We start from the raw sequence: 20,465 nt of genomic DNA, 5'->3' as shown, positions 1-20,465 counted from the left end.
TCAATAAAAAAGCTAATCAGTCAGTGTGTTTAGAGGTGTTGCTCTGAAATGTAGCTTCTCTAAAAATTACTTTACTGTGAATATTAAGAATGACAGCATGGTTAAACAATCCATATACATGTCTTGGCACAAACACATCCAGAATTTTAATAGTTTGTTGGTTTTTGTTTTGTTTTCTTTCTTTTTTTTTTTTTTACAATACTGAGCTCTTTTGCCACTCTAAGGAAACTTAATATTAAATAATAAATATTACAAAAATTGAGGTAGATAAGAATTTGCTTCCAAATAAGATGATCACTTAAGTTGGCAAAATATTTAACTGCTGCTTTTAAAAATCAAGGGAAAATGTGTCAACTTCTCATTTCTCTGAAAATGAAAATCAAATCTGAAGAGGCTATTACCTTAAAAAGATAATTATTACTTGAAATGCTATTATATAATCACTAATATCTCACTCTTAGGGGAAACCACTTTATTTAAATGATAAAGACATCTATTTAAACAGAAGTGAAGTTAATATCTTATAGGAATCTATAGTTTTTTTTATTACTCAAACCAAATTCAAAACCTACCTGATTAAAAGTTAAATCAGTGTTTTCAAAATCATTCTGAATCTAAGACATATAACACACACAAATCTAAAATGGTATGACTATAAAATACGTACTAAAGCCAGGTGAGTGGAAAGCATATTGTTCTTGCATATTTTCATGTTAATCATTTATATTTGCTAAGTGACATTCTTAAGCACATTAGAAACAGAACATAATGCTGTATTTCTTTACAAAATATGAGTTTAGCAATTATTCCTGAAAGCATACCTTTAAAAGGAGATTCAAGCAATGGGGCAGGCTTTTGTGCCAAGAATATTTTTTTAGCATATTTGCTTAAGGCTCCGCTCTTCTCATTCGGAACAATAAGCTGCCTAATAAATCTTGTACGGTCTCTGATGTCGTAGTTTTGGTCATACTTGCCGAGATTTAATATGTATTGGGTAAGCAATTTTGTCTGTTAGAAAAAAAAACAGAACAAGAAAAGAATACAGTTATTTATGATTATTGATAACTCTGGATAAACATATTTAAAGAGGTAATAAAAATGAATGGTTATGTCAAACAAATGTTGTTCCATAGGGAATATGTATTTCTAACACTGCAAATGGAATTTTGAAGCCAAAGCACATGTCCTCCTCTGTATTGGGGAGGTGAATGCTGAGTACTGAGAAGCAGCCATGTGCTAGATTATTAAACTGCTGAAGTGGAAAGAAAGGCATCATTAAAAAAATAATCATATATGGCAAACCCGCTGAAGGGTCTATGTGAGGATAATGAATGTGGAAATACAACTAAAAACATGGCACTCAAAACTTAATCGGAAAAATATGCAGGACATCAAAACATCAGAGGGTATTAGGGGGCTGGCAAACCGCTTCTGCTGAGGTGTGTTTTATGAAGAGATACTGTCCCTGGCATAAGCAGTGTCTGCACTCTGACTGCACTCAGTTACTTTACCCTGAATTATGACCCATTAAAGCAGACACATGAATCACTGAACTGGATTACTGCAAATTATTTGCAGTGCATTTAGCTGTTACTTTTTCATAAAAGCAAGCTGCTGATGCCCTCTAAAAACTAGGATAAAAGACTTCTTCCATTTTTTTTTCCTTGCTGCTTATAGCCTCCAATAATATTGGTCATTTATTTACCTAGGTAAGGGAACAACTTATATTACAGCAGCTTTTATACCATAATAAGATTTCCTAATTCAATTTCTGAGTGTGCTACATTAACACACATTGAGATAATTTTAATAATAATTAAAATAAAATTGAATTTTAACAAAGAGTGGATACTTGTATTTAAAATTTTGGTTCTTCTGTTAAAAAAAAACCCATAGCCTTTAATTTACTATGCAGATATAAAACTAAACTTAGAAGTTGAATGTTATACACATTATATGTGTAAAAATATAAAGTAATCTCTATAAACAGAGTTAATTGGCAAACCATTTACATGAGGACACTTCAGAAGCATTAGAACAACAACAACAAAAAATCCCCTAACTACCTAGCCTAGCTATACACTTTAGCAAAACTGAAAAAAGCATAGGCAGTTACTTGAGGATATTATTACTATTTGTTTAAAGCATTCTTCCATATAGAAGTAGCCCTCTTGGTAAGAAAGTATTCAAGATACTAAGAGTTTCATTAATACAAAAGAACAGCTGCAACAGTATTAGTCTTGATCTAATGTGGCTATCAAGAATTGTTACCCTTAATAAATGTGAATCAATGTTGACTAAACTTCATATGAAAACAATCTTATGATTTGTAATTTTAATAGGAGTAACATATATATACCATATGTAAGAGGTAAATGATTTTGACCCTTTTAAGCTAATGTTTGCTAATGATTGGTAAATTAGTCAACTATTCACTAAACTGTTTCTGAGAGTAGCAGAGTTATCAATGCTGCTAGTGAATATCATCTCCAAAATTAATTTCTAAAATACACTGTTGGCATGTGCTTACAAAACTTAATGAGGACAGCAACCACCTCAAACAAACATAACATAAAAGTCTACACAAGCACAGCAGACTTATCCATTAGATCACAGACTTCAATCTTGATCTATTTTCTTAATAAACAAAATTGAATCTATGAATGGACAGAATAAGAACAATAGTAGCTCATTTTTATAGGGCACATTAAGATTTACAAAGCACTTTCCTTGAAGCAAGAGGATGTCTACATTGGTTTGCCAAAGAAATGCCACGATACATACAAGGTCAATTTTTATTTTAACATTTGAATAAACAAGGTGCTTAAAAAAAATAAAAACATGGATTCTTGGCAAAAATAGTGTATTTTACCACAAACTGATTATATTAAGAAGGCTCATTCTAAAAATAGCACATAAATTAGCTCACTGTATCTTACAAATTTAGAACAAAAAAAGTGCTCTTAATTCCATGAAAATTAATCTTACTTCCATGATTTTGACTCTGTATGTTATTTTTTTTAAAATGAATGACTTTGGCAAAGGTAGTGGGGTTCATGAAGAAAGTCTACATAAAACATTTAACACCATGACACTGGAGGAAGGCATCAATATGATTTCTAGGTAATTAGTTCCATGATCTCAAATGAATTAAAACTGGCAGGTGACCCAAAGTGCAGTGGTAAGATGCAAAAGGAAAGGGGAGCAGAAAATGGCAAAAAAAAAAATACATACATTTCTATTATTAAGGTCACTTGTAGGAAAACTATCAAGGCTACAGTTTATTAAAAAGATGACTTGCACACAAGAAGTGGAATAAAACACATTATTAAGACTATGAATGACTTCCTTCTACGGAAGGCAATAGCGAAAATGAAAGCTACTAGGTTGATAGTTTGAGTGCTGCATTTATATCCATGAAAGATACAGAAGTAAGTCTTCGGTATACAAGGCAGATACTCTATGGGAGAGTCTTGGACAGCTAAAGACAAGAATTACATAGCATGAGAAGACATAGACAAGCTCTAAGAAGTACAAGAAGAGTACACATCAAAAGAGCCACTAATATAATGAAAAATGCATTGTGGTTTTTTTTTAATTGTCATTTCTGACCAGAAAACCTTTTCAGTAAGAGTTTAGTTTACAACATACACACTTACACCCCTCTAACAATCTCCATGTTTTTTATTATTCAGCACAATTTTCCCCAGGTTCCCATACTGAGTAGTATCAAAGTCATTTCTAAGAAATTAGCCAAGGTAGGGGTTAGAGGAGTTAATATATGGCATCATTAACTACTGTGGAGCTTCTTGCAAAATCAGATACTAGAAATGGATAGCATAGGCAAATGCCTTTAATTTTAATAGGGACAAAGGGAGTTCCCCAAGACTTTAGGCTGCAATTCCAACAGAGGTCCTAGAAGTGCCATTTAGTTGCTAGTTTTAGCAACTAAAGTAGGAATGAACAAAACTATATTGGAACTACAGGTGGCAAGTGTTACTCAGTTTTCTTGCCAAGACCACCCGAGCTTTTCCTATGACTGCACTTGGATGTGGAAGGAAGGAGAAATCATAGGTTCATATAATACGAGAATTAGAAAGGACAGTGAAGAACCATATTAAGAGAGAAACTCAAGAATGTCTCTCAAAAAGGCAAAATACAAAGAAGCACATACTGTACCTTGAGGTTTCTCTATTGTCTAATTTCAAAGTACAATCTTTTAACTTCCCAAAGTGGAAGAAAAAGCCACATTTGCTTGATTCATTGTTTCTTGACATGTATAACTCTATTGTTCTACTGACGATGTTCATCTAAATTTCCTCACTTGCTTTTATAAGGTTTTGACACCAGTACCAAAATGTTAAAAATTGAGGTGTTAGTAACCATAGTGGAAAGAAGAGAGAAAATGGTTAGCTCAGGTTCCCATGTCCTCATCATTTTTTTAAATTAGCCTATCAATTCTCGAGTGGTTGTTTTAAGGCAGTGTTCAAAATGGATAACTGAAATGCTATCTTTCAATATATAATCAATGTGATTGCACATGGGTGGAAATGGCAATAGGAATACCATGGATAAGTAAAATCTACTGTTAATCAAAAAACATTACCTAATGACAATTTCATTAGCCAAAATGACTGATATGAAGTTTTCTTATTGTTTATTCTCCAGCTCCCACTCTGATAAGGGTGCTAATCAACCACTGAGTGGTTAAAGGGCAGCATACAGGAAGAAGAAAGATAAAAAGCATGGGATATGTGTAAACTACAAAATGGAAAATCAGTAGAGAAGAGCTGAGTCAACTATGGCGTGCTATGATTCCTATCTTTAAAATGTAGCTTTCCTAATTCTAAATTAAGTGATAAATTATATACCAGTACAATAATACCACATCATTTCAAGTGCTATCATTTAACAGACAATGGTATTTCTATTTTATTCTAGAACTATCAGGGAGCCACTGAAAATTCTTGAGCAGGGGAGTGACATGGATAGACCAGTGCTTAGGAAAGATCATTTTGGCAGATGTGTTGATGATTGCTAGGAGGAGAGACTGTAAGAAAGGGGATAAATCAAAATGCTATTGCAACGGTACAGGCAAAGAGTGATAAGTATATGAATAGAGATGAAAACTGAACCCAATGAAGCTGATGAGCTTACTAAGAGTAGAAAGAAAACCAAGTCCAGGACAGAGAACAGTAACACATCTATACTTATTAAGTGGGATTTAGATAATGATCACCAAAAAAAGAGACTTAAAAAGAATAAGTAGAAGAGAGTGCTTAACGGAAGCCAAGGAAATGGTATCTAACAGTGTGAAAAACTCAAGAATAAGTGAATAAATAAATCATTTATCAAGCGTTCACTATCTGCAAAATACTGTGCTAAGCAATGGGGATACAATTAGAAGGGCAGGCCAGTCCCTGATCTCAAGGAGCTCACATACTAGTGGGTCAGATGACACATGTGGAAGGTTTCAACTGAAAGTTAGACAAAAAGGTCACACAGTCTGAGTGGCAAAGCAAATGGTAATGCCTCTTCTTTAAGGTCATTTCCACTGATAAAATCATTTTAGTTTCTAATGTTGAACTGTTTGACAGTGCGAAGGACTCTGGTGATAAGTACTTTGTTTTCTGGATCCTCAGGAGCTGTGGCTGTAGCCCCTGTAGGAAGAGTTGCCAGGCTTCATCTCCAGAGGGATGTTGCGTCTTCCCAGGATGATAGCTGAGGGCACTGGGTTGGAAGGATTGCTATTCTAAAAGCATGTGGGTTCAGGAGCCTAAGTCATCTCTTTTAGGTTCCAAGATAATGTAGGAGTCAAGCTGGTTGGGGTTGTTTGATTTGCCTGGCACATGCTGCCTCTTGTCTCTCCCTCAGGGTGCCCCACTGCTTCAGCAAGGCTTGCCTCTCTCTCTATAAATGGTGCTTGGTTGGCAATTGATGGGGACAGCTGGTCCCCTCATTACAGGATCTCTTTTCCTGGACGATGGCTGTAAGGTCTCGGCTGTAAAGCAGGACAGGTGGACTGGGGGCACTGTCACTTCCAGGATTCCTGTGCTTATCTGCCTATTGGTGGCAGCCAGTCAGAGATCCATGTCCAATCATGTCTTCTGACAAAGACCTATCACATCTTTTGGATTCTCTTTGTCATCTCTCACATTCATGCCCTTCTCTCCATTCTAATAATGCTAATTTAAACATTTATCACTCCTTGCCTGTACCACTGTGGTGGTACCCTAATCAGTCTGCATTCTTATGGTTTCTCCTCTTGGTAATACACTGTTGTCAACATAAGTGCCAAAATGATGTTCCCTTGCTGGTATGGATGAGAAAAATTTTCCAAAATGATGGTTGTAGGAGCTGGGCTGGAAACAGGTCTGGTGGTTTGGGGGACAACGATACTTAGAAGGCTCTTGGTTTCAGGGTCTGGACTGCTCTGTCTCTATCAGTTTCTGAAGGAATACGGTACAGCAACACTGGTAGAATGTTGGTATTAAAATACAAGCCTTTGTTATCATAGGAACCTTGGGGTCATTTAAGGAGCTCTGCAATTTCTGGAAGACAATACAACAGCTTGACCATCCAAATGCATGTTGTTAAGGCAACAGACATTTATCCTCTTGGTCTTTCCTGTATGAATAGATAGGCTAAAACAAATCTCTGATTCAGGGAGACTCTGCATTGTTCTGGGGTTTAATGCAATCAATACGATGTCATCTGTCAACAGGAACATCTGGAGGAACTCATAATTCACAGGGAATCCCTTTTCAACTTGGATTCTGAACCAGATCGTCTGACTCAAAGTGGTAAATACCTTTGGAGAGCATACACCTCTCTGTTGTGTGTCTTACGCAATGTGCGAGGTGAGGGTTGCTGAACAGGGCTATTTTTGTTGTTACACATGCCAAGGTATCTTGAATGATTTTGGTGAATGGATGGGAGACATTACGCTGTAAAAGAGGCTGCAAAGCAACATGTGTCCTACTGAATCAAACAGTTTTTAATAATCAACAATAAGCACAATGAGATCTTGTATTTTTCACAAAAGTAGAGATGTGGTCCCTGTTACATATCACCTGCAAAAGCTTGCTTCTTCCCTACCCATACCCTCATCAAGAATGCCCTCAACTGGATTTTTTTTATAAATGGGAAGGTGGGCAAATTAGTCAGCAGTTATTAGTATTTTCCCAATCATCTGTTATATATAGTCATCTTCTCAATAAGCTCTCAGAGTTTTTCCATACCCTTTAAATCTTCCTGTTTCATATATAATGGTCCCTCAATGCCCTTACAACTCTGTTGGCTTCAGCCCAGATCTTAATATGCTTTTCTCAAATTTGTTCTTTTTAATGTTGTTTTCTACTTCCTATATAACCTTGGGACAGTGATGACAGGGTTCAAAAGTGTGGTCAGTGATCTACCCTTGATAGAAAATGCAGTTTTGTCAAGTCTTTTTTTGAAAATTTATGCCATTTTTCTTCTGTTTGTTATCTTCTTCCCATTTTTGGTCCTCGAAGGCTCTCTGGATGGTTCTCCTTAGTGGCTATCTTGGTAAGCTTTCTTTAAAGTTGTTTTTTCTCTCCACCATTTCTCTCTTTTTAATGAGATGATATTGCTCATGCTGTTCATAAATGTCCATCATGCTTCTTCATGATTTTACAAACAAGTTTTCAATCTCATGTTGCCTTTTGCAGCTACATCTCTTCGAAGATGGCATCTGGTGAGAGGAGGGGTATCCAATAACAGCTACTTTTTCTCCCTCTTTCCTGAGAAAGCATTTCTGGGGAAAGTTTTGTTCAGGGTTTAAATCCTTATTGCTTTGCCCATTTTCCTTCAAGTGGGAGGAGGGGAGGCAGGAAAGGAAAATTCCACATTGGTTATAGCTATTGGAGCTTTCAATTATAAACATTAATCCTTTTACTGTTTATTACAAACTTGGTGTCATCCTCAGCTCCTCCCTATTACTGTCAAGGGCACCACCAGTATACCTCCCAGTCAGCAAAGTTCACTACACTTCATTCTCATCCAAGATTTCTCACTCTCCCTCATTAACCATATTCAATCAGTTGCCAAGTCCTACTAATTCTACCTTCATAAAATCTCTCATATATGCCCTCTTTTCTTCTCTGACACTGTCTCTACCCCAGTGCAGGCCTTTATAGCCTCACAACAGGACTATTCCAATAGCTTGCTAGTAGACCTCCCTGCTTTGGTTCTTTCCACTCCACTCAACTCAGCTGTCAAACAGATCATCCTGAAGTACAGTTTAGGGCAGGGAGTCAGCCAAGCTCATAGTCAGCCAATGTTATACTCTCCGTCTTTCCCCACTCGATAAGGTCCAGATCAAATATAAAAGCTTCTGTCTAGTTTTTAAAGCCCTTATTAACCTGGCCCTTTCCTACCTTTCCAGTCTTCTTACTTCTTATACCCTATCACATACTCTTCAATCCAGTCACACTGGCCTCCCTGAGGATCCCCACACAAGACACATCCATGCATTTTCATTGGCTGTCCCCATGCCTGGAATTTTCTCCTCCCTGATCTCCACTTCATGGCTTTTCTGGCTTCTTTCATGTCCTAGATAAAATTCTATTTCTCAAGAAACTTTTTCCAATCCCTGTTAATGTTAATGCCTTTCCTCATTTGTTTTATCTCTTTATCCCTCATATTTGCTATTTGTAGTAGTTGTTTTCATAGTCTCCTGCATTAGAGATTGTGATCTCCTTGAGATAAAGGACTGTTTGTTTTGAAATGACCTTCTTTGTATCCCCTGAGCTTAACAATACCTGCCACTTAGTAAGAGATTACTAAATGCTTGTTAACTGACAGACCCTGCTCACACCACATAATGAATACTCTGCTAAAGCTGGAAATTTCTACCTGCACATCTCTTTCTCTCACTCATATAGCCAGAACCCTAGTGCAGGCCATCATCACCTCTCGCCTGGACTACTGAAATATCATTTTGACTGCTCTCCCCATCTCAAGTCTCTTCCCACTCCAACCAATCCACAATTAACTGAGCTACAGAGGAGATTTTATAAAAGCACAGACCTGACCATGTGCCACGTTTCCCTGTTCATGGTGCTCCAGTGGCTCTCAAATACTTTGAGGAACAAATATAAACTGTTTGGCATTCAAGTTCTTCACAACCTCAACCCTTCCTACCCTTCCAGCCTTCTTAAACCTTACTTGTGAAAGCCCTTCAGCTCAGCTACATGGGCCTACATGGGGCTTCTCAAACATGACCCTCCTTCTCCCAGCTCTGCATGAGTCACCCCTCCTGCCTGTTACACTCTCACCTCCACCTCTGTTTCCCTGACTTCCTTCAAGACTCACCTCAAATCCTACCTTCTATAAGACTCTCCTGACTCCCCCTGACCTGCTAACTCTTTTCTCTGATTATCTTCATATATTCTGTATTTATCTTGAATGTATGGAGACATTTATATGTCATCCCCTTCATTAGGTTCCTTGAGAGGAGGAATATTATTTTCTTGTTTTTGTTTTTTTGTATCATCAGCACTTAGCACAGTGTCTGGCACAATGTAAATACCTAATAAATCCTAGGTGAATGTTTGACTACATTTGCATTTTTCCATGCTATCTGATACTGTTAAAAATGATATGATCAACAAAAAAAAAACTGTGAAAAAGAAGAATTCCAGAAGGAGACTTGTATGACCCAATCCAGGATGAAGTGACAGGAAAACAATACACACTATGTAGTCCATATTAACTATGGACAATAAACAACAAGAGTCCACCAAACTGAATGCTGTATTAATTATAAAAATCAAGCTTGGCCCCAAAGAAGAAGGGAGAAAATGTTTCCCTACTTTGTAGGGGTGATGGACTACGGGTGTTATTACAAATCAGGGCAGATTCTTCCAATGTGTTGATTCATCTTAGTTAAGGACTTTTTTTCTGTCTTCTCTTTTTTTCACTTAGTTACAAGGAATGGTTCTCTGGTAAGAGGAAGCAGACAAGTCATATTTGAAAATGTAAGTAATTTTCAAACAAAATAATAAAAAAGTTTAATTTATTCATTTATAGGTCTACCTGGATGAATTTAAAACATAGCTATAGCTCCCACAGAAATGTCCACAGCAGTTCCAAGATAACTCAGTAGTGATATCCAACAAACAGCTTTAGTGTGTGCTGAAACTAGAATATTAGTAGCAGTATTTCTCTTTTTTCTGGAAGGGAATGTTATTTGAGTTTTTAAAAACAAAATTTTATTGATATCATTTGTTTTTACAGTAGTTAAATTACTTCTACTCTCCTATGCCTTGCCATCCCATGAAAAATATACTTTAAAGGAAAAAAAAAAAAGAGAAAAACTTTAGCGAAAGTGATCAATACAACAAAAAAGTCTGAAAACATGTATGGTGTTCAACACCCACGGAACTCTATAAAGGAGTGAGAGATGTCTTCTCATATCTCTTCTTTGAGGTCAGGCTTGTTCTCAGTAATTCTGCAACACTCAGTTTCTTTAGGGGTTGCTGTTCTTAAGATATGCATTCTGTAGTCACTGTGGATGTTGTTTTCTTGTCTCTATTTACTCTGTATCAGATCATTTATGTCTTTCATGCTTCTCTGCATTTATCATATCATTTGTTTCTTACAGCGTAGTGACATTCCTTTACATTCATATACGACAACTTGTTAAGCCATTCTCCAATCAATGGGCATCTACTTTCAAAAAATGTTGCTACAAATATTTTGGTATATATGAGAAGTTTGTTCTTATCAATTATGGTTAAAGGGTTATGGACATTTTTAGTCACTTTATTTACTTAATTTCAATCTGCTTTCCAGAATGCTTGTACTGATTCACATCTCCCCCAACAAAGCCCCAGTGTGTTTATCTTCTCACAACTCCTACAATATTGACTCTCATTTTTTGTCCATCTTTGGTAATTACCTGGATGAAAGGTGAAACCTCAGGGTTGTTTTGATTTGCATTTTTCTTTCTAAAAAACTTTTAAAAATAAGCCTTTTTTATATCACCATAAATTCCCCCAGTATCTATCCTCCACCCCCCTTCCCAGAGAGCTATCCTATATAAAGATGAAACAAGAAAGATTAAAAAAAATCAGCACAACTGATCAATACATGGAATAAGTTCTGTGTATTACACCTGCAAAGTTGGGGGAAGGGGGGAAAGTTAGCAGTATATTTATTCTTACATCTTCTCTTTCAAGCCAACCTTGTTTTTTGTAATTTTTCAACATTCATTTTTATTAGGGGGTGGGTGGTAGAGAAGGCTTTTCTTTCCATTTATAATGCTGTAGTCATCGGGTATATCATTTGCTTGGCTCTGCTTACTTCATACTATATCAATTCGTGTAGATCTTCCTGTGCTTCTCTACATTAATCCCATTCATCATTTCTTAAAGCAAAGTAATATCTCTCAATTGATGGGCTTCCACTTTGCTTCCAATTCTTTGCTACCACAAAAAGTGCTGCTACAAATATTTTGGTGTATATATAGGGGCTCTCTTCCTATCAATGGCTTCTCTGAAGTATAAACCTGGTAATGGAATCTTTGAGTCAAAAGGTATGGACATTTTAGTAGTGAGGAGATAGCCAGAATGTAGCATGGAGGTGTGGCCATAGGCAAGATAAGGTAAAAGTTTACCTTTCAGAGTCTGAGGACTCTGGGATGGAGGGCCCAAGAATTCACTATTTAAATTTTTTCCTACTTAGCTAGTTTGGTCCTTGAAAAGCAGACATAGTAAAAGTTCATTTATGAAACATTATGAAGATACAAAATTTAGAGCTGTACCACTTCAAGAAATAGTAATAAGCAGTAGAGAGAAAAGAAAATCTAGGGAAAGGCTGGTGTGAGACCCAAGAGAACTGAGAAATGAAAACAGAAGATGGACCCTGGGATGTATAGAGATATACTAAAATCACAAATGAAGTAGACCCACCACATCTGTACTCTTAATTTCTTGGTATCTAATAAACTATATGAGGAAATAAAAAACATACTTCAAGAGGATGAGGAAATCAAGAAAGATGGGTGGAACCAAATAAGTACACATGGATAAAATCCACGTTGGAGGTGACAATCTGAAAGGACCAAAAAGTCAATTTTAAGGGAGGAGGAGAAAAATAAGGAGGGAGGAGTGGAGGGAGGAAGAAAAGAAAGAAAGATGATCTCCCTCAAATAGAGAAGAAATCAAATTATGACCAAAACAGGCAATCAGCAACTACTGACCTACATGACATTTTCCTCATCTTTAAACCAATCTTTATAAGAGAAGAGGAAGATTTTAATAAACAATTTTCTAGAGCAGACCATATCTTCAACATTCACACAAGTGGTTGAGAAGTGCAGAGACTGGAAGGTCAGGAGAATGCTAAAATATAGTTTAACTATGTTTGCAATGTATTTGACAAAGTGTCTCATGTCTTCTTGTGGAGAAGACACAGAAATGTAGGCTAGATAATGGCAAAGTTAGATGGATTCAGAGCCAGCTGAATAACTATACCCAAAGAGTGTTTATTAACAATTTTATGTCAACTTAGCAAAAGGACTAGAGTCAAGTATACAATAAATCTGTTGTTGATTCTATTGTGTTGTCTCCTCCATTAGTCAATTAGTCAATAAACATTTTTTAAGCACCTACTACCTACGTGCCAGACACTGGCACTGCAGATACAAAAAGAGGCAAAAGACAAGTCTCTATTCTGGTCTCCACCCATTATAAATCTAATGGGGGAGATAACAATCAAACAAGATACGTAAAAACAAGCCATATACAGGATAAATAAGAAATACTTAACAAAAGAGAAGCACTAGAATTCTTAAGGAAAAGCTTCCAGTAGAAAATGGAATTTAAGCTTTATCTGGAAAGAAGCCAGGAAAGCAAGGGGGCATAGATAAACAAAGAGCATTCCAGGTATGAGAGACAACCAGAAAAAAGCCCAGAGACGAGATGGAGTGCCTCGTTCAGACTAGCCAGGAGGCCAGTATCACAGGATTGATAAGAGTGTGGTGAAGATTATGGTGTAAGAAGACTGGAAAGTTAGGAGGGTGTTAGGTTATGAAAGACTTTGAAAGCCAAACAGGGTATTTTCTATAGGATTCTGGAAGTGACAGGGAACCACTGGAGTTTCTGGAGAAAAGAAGGGCTCCTGAGAGCAGACACTAACTTCCTTTTCTTCTTCTATTCCTAGGTTTAACACAATGTGGTGCTTTACACATAGTTAAGTACTTGATAAATGTTTTCACTCATTCATTCCTATGTCAATAATTCTGTCAATAACTTGAATAAAAGCATACATCATTATACAATTTTCACATGACACCACGTTAGGGTGAATTACTAATATACGGAGTGAAAGAGATTGGAACCAAAAAAATCTTAGCTTGAAACATGGGGCCAAATCAATTAAGGAAGTTTAAAAAGAGTTCAAAGTAGATTTACACTTGGGCTAAAAAAATAAACACAAGTATAAGATGGGGAATATGTGGCTGAAAAGTATTTACTCTGTAGAAGACCTAAGAATTTCAGTGGCCTGCAAGCTCAAAATGAGGCAACACTGTGACCATGGTAAACAAAAGATAATTATAAGTGCATGAAAAGAAGCAGAGTATCCAGGAGTAGGGAGCTAATAGTTCTGCTTGCAGACTAGCTGTGAGACCCTAGGCAAGTCATCACTCTTTCAGTGCTCTAAGCAACTAAAACTGTAGGCTGCAGAGCCAGTGCTGACTTAAATAGAGTGACTTTGCTCATTTGGGAGTTTTATCAGTGAAACCTTAAAGGTCCAATCCTGATCCCCATCATATCAGATATTAGTCAAGATTCAATGAAAGCTATACATCACAATGAATATATAATCTCTCCGTACATTGTTCCTATTACATTTTCTGTTTGTAGACCTATAAATTATAGGTTTCAAGGCAAAACTATTTCTAGTTTTAATGAACATAATTATTTTTAATCTTGCTAGTAGTCTATTGTGACAGTTTTAAAGTCAGAGAGCAGAAGTACAATATTTTTAGTAACCAAAAAAGAAAAGAAGTCATTATAGTCTCAATGTAACCTAATTCCTAGCTTTAAGGACATTATAGTTTGAACATCAAGAAATTGGAAAGTTATAATAATATTTTATCAGTAGACAATTAAACTTAGAGCAAGCATAATTTCCCATTTTATTTCTCAAGTTTAAAAAAAATGAATCTATTGTTTGAAGAAATCACAAAGAAATTTGAAAATGATTAACTTAATTCTATCAACAATAACTTGGAACTTGATGAAATCTAAAATATGGAAATATTTCTAACCAGTAACAAAAGGTTGCATGCAGCCTTGTATGCAGGCCAGCAAAATCACCTTTAATGCAACCAATGTAATACCCAGGAAAAGAATGATCGCCACAAACGTGAGAGAAAGTTAGACACCAATTTAACAGGCATAGGATGCCAAGAAAAAAGACAAATATAGAAATAAAATAGAAGCCCAGCATGCTAAGTAACCTATGAATGGTTGATAAGAAACAGAAAGTCTCTCAGGAATAACAACAGTAATGACAGCTGGCGTCTCTATGGCGCCCGTGCTGCTTTATCTCCTTTGACCTTCACAAAAACTACAAGTAGGCATTCCCATTTTACAGATGACCAAATTGAGGCAAACAGAGGTGGAGTAACTTGTTCAAAGTCACACATTTAGTATCTGAGACCAGATTTGCCACCTATATTATAAAATTTAGATTAATATCTTCCACCAAAGTTAGTCAGCATAGTTTAGTCACATAAAACTTCACATTACCATAGCTGATCCTCACAACAACTTTGTAAGCTATTATGCCATGAATGTCATACTAAATAAGCATTCCTAATAAGAGTACTGAATGGGGATTTAGAAGAGAATTTCAGAGTTCAAATTTTTATAGATTCTTACCTGCTTTGAGTTTGTTAAATACAATTTGGCTCCTAGATTCAAAATCTGTAGCTTTACAAGATCATCTTCACCAGTGAAGCTTTTAGCCATCTTTCTCAAGACATCAGGAGCAATTTTAGGAACACGTTCACAATTCTCTCCTATTAGCCAAAGAATACTTGCTCTAGCCACAGGAACCTAAAAAATGAAAGTGGCAATAATGGATTGTTAAAAATGAGGTAGCCATATTACTCTTAATACAGAACTGCGTTAAATAAGCCTATGTGTTCTAGGAATGGGCTTACATTTATGTACTGATGTTGCTATTAAACTATGGTTGCCAAAATTCATTTCATAGTGTTTGGTTTGTGGTTTCTATCATCTTTCTTATTATGTATATAAGGATATGTCTGCCTTTCATAATTCTATAAGCAGAAGTGTTATCTTTCCACTGGGGACTGCAAAGGAATTGATATTGCTTATTAGAAAATATATATATATATGCATATATGTATATATAGACATATATGCACATCTATGCTTAGCTAAAGTGAAAATTAAGGACCACCCCTCCAACCTCCAACCTCTTTATATATGGGCAATTTGTTCCCTTGCCACTGTAGAAACTGAATTAGGACTTATCTCTTGAACTTCAAGGCAAATAGCACCTCCATCAGGTGGTCTTTGATCCTCGCTTTAAAAAATAATTCAAAGCCATCTTTTCCTTGCTAGGCAATAGAGAGGAATTCCCTGGTAAGACTTCTGCCCATGCTCATTGGCTGCTATCTCATATATTTATGTAGTTTTCATTGTTCTCTGCTTTCCTTTGCTTTCACCATTAAAACCATTCAAGGTCTCCTCCTGCTTCTACAAATTTCATGCCAGAGATAAAGTGCATATCTGGGATGATAGATAAGACTCTTCACATCCCCCTTATTAGCCAAGCTTCAGGAAATTGAGAAACATTCTCTTTCTATATGCTTGTGTCTTTCAACCAATGAGCTCAAAAATCCCCAAGTATTGTGTAGGTTACAAATAGCAACTTATTGCCCACCAGTTTCCATCCTAGAAACCCTCAAAGGAAGAAAGTGTTTCTAAAATGAATCAATATATTATATTATATAGGAACTCTTCCTATATAAAAAGGGAAAACTGCATGACCATCTTTGAGGGAGCTACCTGCCACATCATTATTACAAATTGGTTGGAGATATGGAGGTCTACAGCTCATCCCTCCAATTTCCAGCCAGCTATAAAAAATATCCTCTAATCAATTTCCCTTTAAGTCATAAGACATTCAAGTCTTATGCATGGGTTTTCTTTTCCTTTCTACAGAGCAGACACTGAGCTACTACAGCAAGACCTCTGCCTACAAACGCTACAAATGTAGGAAATGAAATCAATGCCAAAAACTGATCAAGCCTCCTCATTTTGATACTTTTCACACTCATATACAGAACTCTATTTCCAATGGCTTTAGTAAGCGACCTATATTAAATAAACTGGAATTTTGCTACTGTTCGGGCCTCAGGGTCAATGTTAAGAAGGCTTTAGAGATGAAACTTCCCTATGATGAGGTCTGCTTGGTACTTTAATAATTAAACCCCAAAGGATGTGATCTAAAAGAACATCTTATCAATCACAAATGTGATGGATAATACACAGTGCTATATATATAGCAAAATTCCAATGTGTATCAATACATAATCCTCGCTTTAAAGGATGAGAATTGTATATTTCTTACACTATAACAAAAATAACATTTAAGAAAACGTGTTGGGAGATGATGAATATGAAGGGAAATTATTATATGAATATCAAATAAAAAAGTTTCTAATGTCATCTGAAATCTACTCATGCAATACAATAAAACTGATACAATTACTATATGCTGAATTCATAAGAGAAAGAGGTTATTTCTAATGTTCCAAAGGCTACACCACATTAAGACCTTACTCCCAATCTATTATTTTAAATTGGGCTAAAGAATAGTAATTGAGTGGTACATTAAATTTTCCAGTATAAAAGCTGTTCAAGTTGCCTGACATACCAAGGCCTCTCTAAATAAGAATATAAAGGCAGCTTCTGATTTCAGTTATGCTAGATCTATTTTCTTAACTATTTTCTTATACACTAGTTTTAAAAATTAAAATTCTATGACATAGCACCATCTGCAATCCCTCACTCTGGGTAATTTTCTTCTAAAAATCATCAGTCATATCTGTACCTTTTTTTAAGACAGCCCCCCCCAAAATCTCAGGTATTTATGAATATGTGAGAATATGATTCTTTTGTTTTCTGAGAATACTAAGTTCTAAATAGAAACAAACATTCCAAACACTCAATAGGTCTAAACCATTTACTGAGTAAGTATAAGAAAAAACATGCAGAATAAGATCTAGGGTTCATGATAACCTGCATCACCATGGAAACTGGTTAATTAAAAAATACAACTTAGTGATATTTGGAGGTGTTTTAAAATCAAGGTGGTTATATTCCTGTAGAAATAGAGTAATATTTTCTGCAACAAGGATCAATGACAATTATAGAATATTTGAATTGAACATTTTTTAGAAGAGTAAATCTAATGAGCAGTTGAAGAGAAAATGATGAACAAGATAATTCCCTATGATTAAAACTGCTCGCGTACTATTTTCCAACTTAGTCTTGACAATTTAAGTCTCTCAGTCCTCAACCCACATGGCCCTGAGTATGATATTATGTCCACTATTTTTGTAGAGTTCAAAACCAATAAAAAAAAAAAACCCAGCAAACAAGAAAAGTAGCCACTTTTTTATTCTCCACAGTCTTTTCAATCACAGCCTGAGTAGGGACCTTGAACTAGAGGAAAAAAATACACAGGAAATCATACTTTCATTATGTAGCCCTGCTTTGCATTCTCTTCAAAGGCAACAGGATTGTCAATTACTTTGCCCAGTTCTTTATTCTAAATGCCCTGAGCAAGTGGGTAAGTGCACTTTTCAGACCCTGGATGATCAGGCAGTTTCCGTTGCCATTTTAACCCATTAAGTTGCCAGCAAAAAGGAACAATGATGTCTGAACTGCTCACAGCAGTTATAGAAAGACATCCAAAAAGATATTACAGATCATTTTGTAAAAAGCTCAATTTAAAAGCTATCATGTTTCACCAATATGTTGATTTCACAATGTAGTACTCTAAAATAAATCTCACAAACATCCATTTTTATTTATTTAAATTTATTAAAGCAATCTTTAGTCATCTAAACAAACTACATACAAATAACAAATTAGATCTAATGGTTTTGTACCCGGACGCAATATGCTTTAAAACTTGTATCTGGAAATACAAACAAGCGTGGAGGAGAACTAGTAAACTAACAGGTTATTAGTAAAACACCTGGGCAAGAAGTATTCCAAGCACTATTTCAATGTTACTGAATGGTCTTTTACACAGTGACACTTTTCAAGGGCACTTTTAAGGTATGAAATCCCCACCTGTGTCATCAAACACTATATTAATTTTATTTAAGGAATTTTCTGATGATGCACTTTTTATCCCAGAAGAAATCTGCTTCAAAGGTGGTATTTACTACAAATGAAAAATGCTCCAAAAAGATGAAAAATTCAAAATTGGAATATATAACTGAATGTATTGTTGATAAAAGAATTTTAAATTGGAATTATGTTTTAATACAAGATCTTAACCACAGAATTTTGCCAAATATCTGCCTAAGAATTGGTCCACAATAATATCTTAAAATTTCATTCTATGAGTCACTTTAAGGATAAAGAGGAAAATCACAAGAAAACAAGTTGACATTGGGGAACTGTTTCATTTTATTGAGTTTTAGCAATGCCTTTTCAATTTACACAAGTAAAAATTCTCCTCTCCTATAAATCCCCTTTCCCTCCCTCCTCCCACCATATCAAGAATCCTCTGTTGTTATAAAGGAAAAAAAAAAAAGAGACCAAATGCCTGCCATTATATACCATGCCATATTCAATACAGAAGCCAACGCCTATAATCTACTGAGAAGAAGTGTGCTTAAGGACCTATTCTCTGGAGCCATCACTGATCATTACAATGCTGTCTACCTCTGAGTGTTATAGTTTTTGAAATTTGCATCATTATAGTACTATTATTATTACATATATTACATACATATTATAATATAGCATTTTTCTAATTCTTCTTTCTTCATTCTGTATCAGTCCATATCAGTCGTCTCATGTTTCTCTGAATTTCTCTTTACCTAATAATATTCTGTGACCACAATTTGTACAATCATTGCCAAATTGACAGGCACTGACTTTACTGCTGGTTTCTTGTTACTACTACTGTTGCCATGAATATTTTGATATACATAGGGTCATTCAGTCCTTCTTGGGGCATATGCCCTATAGTAGAATCTCTAGTTCAAAATGAAGGTAAATATATTTTAGTGTCTTTTTAAAAATTTGTTTATAGATTTATTTTAAAATAAATACTCAAACCCTCCAAGTCAAGGATTCTAGACATTTTTTGTCACGGAACCCTTTGATAGGCTGATAAAGCTTGTGGACCTGTTCTCAGACTAAAGTTTTTAGATGCATAAAATAAAATGCACAAAATTACACAGGAACCAATTATATTGAAATAAAGATGCATTTTTTTCCTCATCCAAGTTCATCAAAACCTCTGAAATTCATCCACAGACCCCTCGTAGTTAAGTGCCTCTATTCTGGGTTCATACTAGATCTAATTTATAAAAACATTTCAGCTCGATTTATTATAACATTTTAGATAGAGTTTCAAAAAACAGCTGAGACAAAAATTACTTTCTTGGTCAATTCTTAGTTATCTAGATAATTCATCAGATATATCCCTTTCAAAGTTATAATCAAATAAAACAAACCTTAAACATTCAGGTGGATGCAGTGAACCAAAGTTATATGGTTAACTAATAGGATACTGAAGGTCTAAGAGACAGCATAATACCTAATAGGAAGTAATTACCCAATACTATATCTCTCATGGAACCTTGAAAAGTTGTATCTTGAGGTAATTTTAATTTGGGGAAGCTTATTAGGAGTAAAGGAATGAACTGAGGCTAGTTGTTCCTTTAAAATCTGTATGTCAAGAAGCTGACATGACATTTCTTGGATATGGTGAATGTTAGGGCAAGTAGGCTTGTGTGTGGCAGATGTGTCCATCTCTATAAATAATCCCTTCTACTCTTTATAGGAATGGTAGTCGCTACCACCACCACCCCCATCAATATCAACTTCTTGACATAAAAAATGACAATTGCTAGTTAATCGCATTTATCTGTCCACTAATCTTCCATTTATTTATTATTATTGTGTCACGCAGTACTGAAGGAAGACCTGACAGCACATTAAGAACCTATCTTCTTAACTTTATTTTATATGGAACTTAGAACAATGCCATGTACATGTTGATCTAAATTCATTTTCATTTAAAATGTAGCAGATAAAAATTGAAGGCAGGTTCTGTTTCTATTAAGGTTTGGGCAGGTATCTTCTAATTATGGATCAATGTAGAAGAAGAGAGGGTACAATATAGGGATAATGGACAAAAGGACTAAC

General features: G+C 35.5%; 1 protein-coding gene across 5 annotated transcripts in view; it reads right to left on the bottom strand.

Annotated features, from left to right (window-relative positions):
- AP3B1 (adaptor related protein complex 3 subunit beta 1) overlaps positions 1 to 20,465 on the bottom strand; it is a 351,843-nt gene that overhangs the window by 130,168 nt on the left and 201,210 nt on the right. For all 5 annotated transcript variants that reach the window (XR_005010651.1, XR_005010652.1, XR_005010653.1 and 2 more), the window contains exons 15-16: positions 14,916 to 15,092; positions 822 to 1,008 (exon numbers count right to left, since the gene is read on the bottom strand). Coding sequence is in view for 2 of the 5 variants with exons in the window: in XM_036762900.1 (XP_036618795.1) it covers positions 822 to 1,008; positions 14,916 to 15,092 (364 nt within the window). In the remaining 3 variants the exon portion in view is untranslated. The remainder of the gene's footprint in view (positions 1 to 821; positions 1,009 to 14,915; positions 15,093 to 20,465) is intronic.

This window comes from Trichosurus vulpecula, chromosome 1 (assembly GCF_011100635.1).
Source record: "Trichosurus vulpecula isolate mTriVul1 chromosome 1, mTriVul1.pri, whole genome shotgun sequence".
Taxonomy (NCBI): Eukaryota; Metazoa; Chordata; class Mammalia; order Diprotodontia; family Phalangeridae; genus Trichosurus; species Trichosurus vulpecula.
The sequence above is the reverse complement of the archived record's forward strand: the minus strand, read 5'-3'. Positions and strand labels throughout refer to the sequence as shown.